A 6,901-nucleotide genomic window follows, 5' to 3' on the forward strand; every position below is an offset into this window, starting at 1 on the left:
CTAATTTGGCAGGCAGACAAGGAGATCACTTTTAGGCAGATGATCTCTCTCTCTTTCACTCATTCACACACACACACACACACACACACACACACACAAAAACACACACGCACACACACAGATGTGTTTGCCCTCACACTCCACAACCAAATCTACCAAATCTTGAAAAATAAAAACACTGATGATAACTGGTGACAACTTTGTTCTAGGTTTAGTTTGTTTTTTGTCCTATAGAATTTACCCTATAGACCCAACGGGGGGACTATTGAGTTACACAGCACGTACCATTATAGCGTGGGGAGATCTGCCAACCCTCTCAATGCCCCATTTTCCTTTAAAAGTTCAGCTTCCAAAAAAGTGAGAGAGGGAGAGAGGGTTGAGGGAGGAAGACTTGGTCTCTTCGCTGTTGCCGGAAGCAAAAAAGGACCTTTAAACAAGTCGGCCTTAGGCCCAGACAGAAAAAAACTCGCTCTTTCAAAAGTGGGTCCACTCTGCAAGTGATAGGTGGAAAAGAGGACACCAGCTCCGAGCCCTCCGTCTACCGCTATTTGTCCTCAGAGGCGCCCATGTCCAGCAGCAAGAAGTCAGGGAGACGTCTGCGTCAAAGTCCCGAGGTGCGTCTTTCAGCAACCAAACTTGTCCGGCAGATAGAGGGACGCTAAAAAACTCCCATAAATAATATTGAAAACACGATATTAATAATGGGCAGGTGTGATGATGCAAAGTAAGTTTTGTTTCTATTATTTTCCCGCGTGCAGTCGGGCAGCTTCTGTTTCCAAAACGCGTCCAAAAGCGGCTGCCTTCTGCGCCGTGCGGCCGATCTGTTTTACCCTCGTATCTCTCTCTCTCTCTCCTCGCTCTTGTTCCAAACACACACAGGCACACACACGCCGAGTTACACACAAACGGGGGGACACCCCTGGTCCCTCGCCGCCTCCTCCTCAAAGCTGACGAGATGAAAGAGCAGCTTGCGTTGTGCTTCTTCAAATCGCTGCAGCCTCGCCGACAGCAGAATGCCTGCACAGCGACACGTCGTGGTCCGCGCTTCGCCGGGGCTTCAGCGGGGCTTCTTCGGGGCTCTGGATGCCTCGGGTGCGTAAAATGGAAGCTCTCTCCGTGCGCACCGGCAGCGACGACAGAACTAAACTTCCCTCCCCAAAAATATCAGCCACCAAATAGCTCACCTCGACAGCGTGCGCCCTGTTGACGCAAACACATACACACAACAATACACGAATAACTGGGGCGGTTGTTTACTGTGCAGGTGGGGGGCCGGTGTTTCATTCGGCAGCGTCGAACTGGTGAATTATTAGGTGAATTATTAATAAAGCGAGCGGTGTGCAGTCTGTCGCGGAGAGAGCGGAGCGGCCAGGGAGCAGCTGGGGCTTTAGGAGCATTAGGAGGACTAGGGGCTAAATCACGGACGGCAGGGATTAGGTCTGCACAGGCACCTACCTGCCGCCTGCATGTGCTGAATCTTTCAGTGTGGCACTGTAGACACGAGTGGACACAGTCAGCAGTTTTTAATATCAAAATATGCTCCAGTAATCGGACCACAAAAGTTCAATAGCTTAATAAAAAAATTAAATAAAAGTAGCCGAACAAGTAACCTCTGCTGATCACATTTAAAGAAGCAATGACACACTGAGCCCTGGGACATTTAACCTCAGAGGTATGAACAGGGGCAGGACTCACACATTTGAGGTTTTTTCATGCATCATTTTAATAATGTTATTCATAATGACGCTGTATTGTAAAGGCAGTGCCGTGGTGTTACAGTGAGGCTTTTTAAGCCCTTTTCTAACACCGAATTGCTTTCGCAGCATCTCCCAATAGAATCACGCAGTGAAGCATCAGGATTAAGCGTGGATGCTGTATTACAGAGTGCAGACATATTATAAGCCCTAAAACATCTGACTTTGGGGAAATAACTCCAGGACAGAATTACATTTTCTTAAGAATGTGTTCATTGTCTGGGGGGGGCTGTAGAGGCCTGCAGCAGCAGCAGCCAGGACCAACAGACAAATGTAAGACAAGAGTAAAACACATGTGAACATGCTCTTTGATTGTTTAAACTCTAAACGAAAGTTCAAAACTTCAGCGGAGTTTTCAAAGTGAGCTTTTTGAGTAACTTGTAGCCTCCATGTGGTGGGAGGAACGGCGCTTTAAATAGTGATTGATATAAATTTATTTGGACATAGAGAAGATGGTACAAAGTAAAGGTCTGTCCAAAATAAACAGATAGTTGATTTCATCATCCCAAAGAAAACACTGCATTCAGAGACATAACCGATTGAACAACTCTTTCGCAGCTTTTGGCTTTGCACTTACACGGTAATCAAAGTTTAAAAATCCACATATTTTTGTTTCTGCTTTTGTTCAAGCTCAGATTTTCAAATGTCAGGCATCTACAAATAAATATAAGTGACCAAAAAAAACAACATAAATCTCTTTTTGACATTACAGATGAATGTAGCCGCTGATTCTGGACAAATCCGCACTGAGCTCATTTCTGTTTAAACCTTGTTTGTTTTCTCTTGTCCGTGTGTCGTTATTCAATGCATTCCTCCAAAAGGGCTTATCAATAATTAAATATTGACCCCCCCACACACACACACACACATTTGGTCCCATCAATTATTCATCTGTAAATTAATTTGTGGTTTAAGTTATTGTTTCAGCTCAATTTGGACGATTCAGTTTAACAACAAAGTCTGTGGTATTTTGGTGTTTTTTGAAGTTCCTTTCCCTTCAACAGCGAAAAATAAATAAATAATTAAATGTTTTTTTGTTTTGTTTTTCGTTTTAATGTTGTTTTTCTAAAGCCAATAACAAACCAAAACCCATTCCCTCAATTAGACCAGAGCTAAAAACCCAAACAGCATCCTAACTAACATCAACATGATTGTGCAGATTTAGAAGTCATTATATTTGCAATAAAGTCAGAGATTTAGTTCTACATTTCAATTTAATTTCACAATCTTTGTATGCCCATTTCTTTAATCTAGAGCCAAATAAATGTCCGTTTGCCTAAATGTGGGTCTCATGCCTCACGTGTCTCATGTTTTTTGTGGCACACATAGTCAGAAAACCCCTTTCTAAGTTTTGATAATTTAAAAGTTGCTGTTTCTCCCTGATATTACAGGACGCTGAAGTTTGATTCATAGCTCATGGATGAGTCAAGAATTAAATCTATAAATAAAATAAAAACAAAAACTTCAATAATATTAATAATAATGAAATAATAATGTATATACATTAGTTTATAACATGCCTTTCTTGTTTTAAATTTTTGTTTTAATATTAATTCTAATCTTTTTTTTACAGATGCTGTAAAAACTGGGAAGCTCTCACATGCCCCACGGCCTATTTGAAGATTGACCAGTTGAACCAAAAACCGCCTCTAAACCCCAAATAATCCCATGACACGATTTTTTTCTTAACCTTTAATTAACTTAGCTACTAAAAACGCGTCGTGCACTCAGCGTGAATCAACAGCTCGAAAGTTGCAGAAGGCCATAAAGGATTTCTTCAAGCCTCACGTAATAAAACACCTTTCCGAAAAACAAAATCAGTACAATCAAGCCCATAAAATCAAGCATATGAGTTTCAGGAACTAAGAACACACAGTTTTTTTTGTTCTATAGTTGTTCAGTCTTGTCTAGAAACGAACACGAACATTATGACAATCAGACAATCATGTGTTTTCTAATCAAATGCGCACTGCGAACCTTTTTCAACAAACAGGCAAAACATCCCTCAAATTATTTGTAATATCTAAAGACTGCGGGAAACAAACCGTGCATCTACTGAGTGCATTCGCCTGCAAAACAAATCTGTAAAGAAACTGCGCTGAAAAAAAAAACATCTAGGAAGTTAAATCACATCTCTATGGTTATTTTATTCACTGATTAAATTTGTTTTTTCGAGGAATTTCGAAGACTCAGCCTTTAATTAAAACAGACACGTGGCCTACGTATCGATGGATATTATAATGTTTAATATTTGAAAAAGGCGACAGTGGAGTTATCTATTTAAATTAAATTATTTAAACATTGCAATAAAAACTTTTTTATTCTGTGCTTTTTTGATTAAGGAAGTCTGACTGTTTTATTTCTTCTAACAGCTATGAACAGTCAGGCCAAATTTTTTTTAACTTGCTCAGTGAAGTTTGTAAGTCCAGGGGAAATTTGCATTTTTCTGTTATTATGGGTTAAATACTAATTTATATTCTCTCGTCCTGCTGCTGATGCACCATATGTTTAGAGCAGTTGACCTCGTTTTAGCTAGGCAACATCTCCCATGTTTATTTCTTGAAATAGCAATGAAAATGTGGACTGCTAATCTAAATTTATCCTGATTCTCCTATTTTTTTTCATAAAATAAAAAAAAAAACATCACAACCATTAGTTTGTTGTATTTTGTGTCCACGGGTTATATTGTTCATATTATATCATATTGTTCTTGACAATTATCTCAAGAACTCCTGTCTTTTTGACGTCAACTTTGATTTATGTTATCAACACAAAAATAAAAAGGAGTCACTCAGAGGAGTTATTGTGTTTTGTTCCTTTTAAATGTTTCTTGGAAGAAAACAGATAACATTAAATTAAAAAATATAAATTTGCCTAAGTTCTTCCAGAAGTTGAAAAACAAACTGTAGGAAATGCGTTGGTACGCACTGCTCCTAATCATGTAAGGCAACCTATAAGCACCAATTAGGCTGAGCTTTGGGTTAATGAAAGCCCTGCACAGTGAGTCTCACCACAGCCCCCTAAACCAGCCATTACTGCAGACCACAATGGCTCTGATAGCACGCTGCTTTAAGACCCAGCATTATGTGGGCAATAAGTTCCCTTAACTCACTGTGAGGAGAGAAGGACACATTGTGGGATCAGGCAGGAAAAGTTCAGACAACATGTAAGGACTTCTCCTAAGTCCTAAATGCTTGTCTACAAACCCCAAAATGAATCAGGGGAACTTTTTACTCCAAATTACATGTTTAAGATGCTGGTCTGAAATCTGACTGCAAACTATGATTGACACAAATGATCAAAAAAGAGATAATTTTACACGTTGCAGGTGAGAGGATGGATCTGGAAGATAAATATTCACTTATCCAAGTTGGACTTAGTGCAAATATGATTTTACAATTTTAGAGACTTAAAGGAGCAACGTGGAAGTCAGGAATAGAGTTTGCAAAAGGGGTTAAACATCAGCCACAGACAAGAAATCAGTAAACACTGACATGTATAATATTTTCATTAACAATGTGGCTTGTGAGCAATTCATAAATCAATCGCACAATTATAACACACACCTGCCTATATGTTGTGGGAGCACTGTATAAAAATTGTAGATTCTAATTTGTACCTGAAATGAGTAGTTACAATAAACCAGGGTAATATAACGCAGGGTGAACAAGAACCAAACAATAAACAAAACAATATATACCCTCAGAAGTGCTAGATACACTTGGTGAAACCCCTACAGCTGCAGTGCTATTTACAGGAGCAATCAAACAGATGCAAGAAATAAATAAAAGCAAGTATGGCTGAGCCTTATTTAAAAAAAAAGAGTGAGACAGAGACTGCACAGCTAAGAATACAACAGACAGCTCAAATAAAACCTGAAGGCCTCAGTCCTGCTGCCGCTCTTCCTATTACAGTGCTTCACACCGACTCCTGGCACCGCTGACACAGTCCCAGCCTGCTCTTGCTGCCCTTCTGCTGCACTAAAGTTTAGGAAAATTAGACACTCTGTTGGCTTTATATATTTTATAACAAGACTATATATCAAAACTCACTGGAACTATTTTTGTCCTCTCTCCTCTAAAAGAAATGGCCTGAAGAATTCTGCGTCCTCATGCGAGAAGTGCAATAAGCATTGGAAAGGAAAAGGAAAAACAAGGCTCTTTTTGTCTGCGGCGGCCGAGGCTTTATCCCCGCATTGCAGAGTGTTGTCTAGCATTACAAATCTCAACCCTGGCCTGGATGGACACAGGAGGGCTCTGCTGGCCCTGCTCACACTGTCTGCATCCTTTACGCTCTGCCATGCAAATAAATGAGACAGCAGCTGAGGGAGAGAGCCGGGGAGATGGTAAAGGGTTGGTGAAGAGAAAAAAGATAGGAGGAAGTAAGGGAAATAAAGAGAGAGTGAAGATGGCTCCAGAAAGGAAATAAAGAAATGTATGTAAAAATTAAGAAAGAAAAGGGGACGAAAAGAGAAAAGTCTGTGCGAAAAGGGGACAGAAAGGGAGAAGTCTGTGCGGGTTTGTTTGCAACGGAGACAGAAAGAAAAATAGTGGGTACGAACTGGCCGTTAGAGGGGTGAGGAATGCCCGGCCCTGGCACAGGAGCAAGGGATGGAGGGTGGAATATGTTCACATTGCTGCTGCCAGCCGAGCACATTCCCACTACAGAGTCATGGAGACTTTTTAACCTACAGAAGTGGCAGCGGTTTCCTGCAGGAGGTTTTTCCCACTGGCTTATGAAAATACAGGTCTTGTAATTTCACCTCCAAACATACAAGTGGTTCTGATCATGTGCTGCAGCCACAAACAGGCATTAACTACATTGTTTTTTTTTAATGATGTTTGGCATTTTTGTGGCTTTGTTCTATTACTGATGGCAAGAGAATAAGAACAGTGACATGCAACAAAGCCATGGGGTTCACAGATTATCAGCAGTTGCTCATAATTCATTTTTGTGGTCTTATCTATTGAAACTCTTAATATACAGTTGTTAGGTAGGTGCTTTAGGACAGAGTATTTCCCCTTTTAGCAATGAGCAATATTTTATAAAATAGTTAGTAGATACAGTTTAAACAGCAGCAAAAATAAAAAGGTAAGTAAATCTGGTTAAATATACATTGCACTGTCACGTTAATTTCTGAATGCAAA

At 40.2% G+C, this 6,901-nt stretch overlaps 1 protein-coding gene and 1 long non-coding RNA gene across 17 annotated transcripts in view; one reads left to right on the top strand and one right to left on the bottom strand.

Annotated features, from left to right (window-relative positions):
- Positions 1–1,166, bottom strand: part of LOC137123522 (nuclear factor 1 X-type-like) — a 103,756-nt gene extending 102,590 nt beyond the window's left edge. For 2 of the 16 annotated variants that reach the window (XM_067497352.1, XM_067497356.1), the window contains exon 1: positions 286–1,146. In XM_067497352.1, the coding sequence (XP_067353453.1) occupies positions 286–288 (3 nt within the window). In that variant the 5' untranslated portion in view covers positions 289–1,146. Of the gene's footprint in view, positions 1–285 lie in introns of all 16 variants that reach the window. The other 14 variants (XM_067497355.1, XM_067497361.1, XM_067497362.1 and 11 more) reach the window with 12 other exon arrangements.
- LOC137123525 (uncharacterized) lies at positions 475–4,550 on the top strand. The gene is made up of 2 exons (XR_010913860.1): positions 475–614; positions 3,328–4,550. It is a non-coding gene; the product is annotated as an uncharacterized lncRNA (long non-coding RNA).
- Positions 4,551–6,901: the final 2,351 nt, after the last annotated feature.

Source organism: Channa argus, chromosome 3, assembly GCF_033026475.1.
Source record: "Channa argus isolate prfri chromosome 3, Channa argus male v1.0, whole genome shotgun sequence".
NCBI lineage: Eukaryota > Metazoa > Chordata > Actinopteri > Anabantiformes > Channidae > Channa > Channa argus.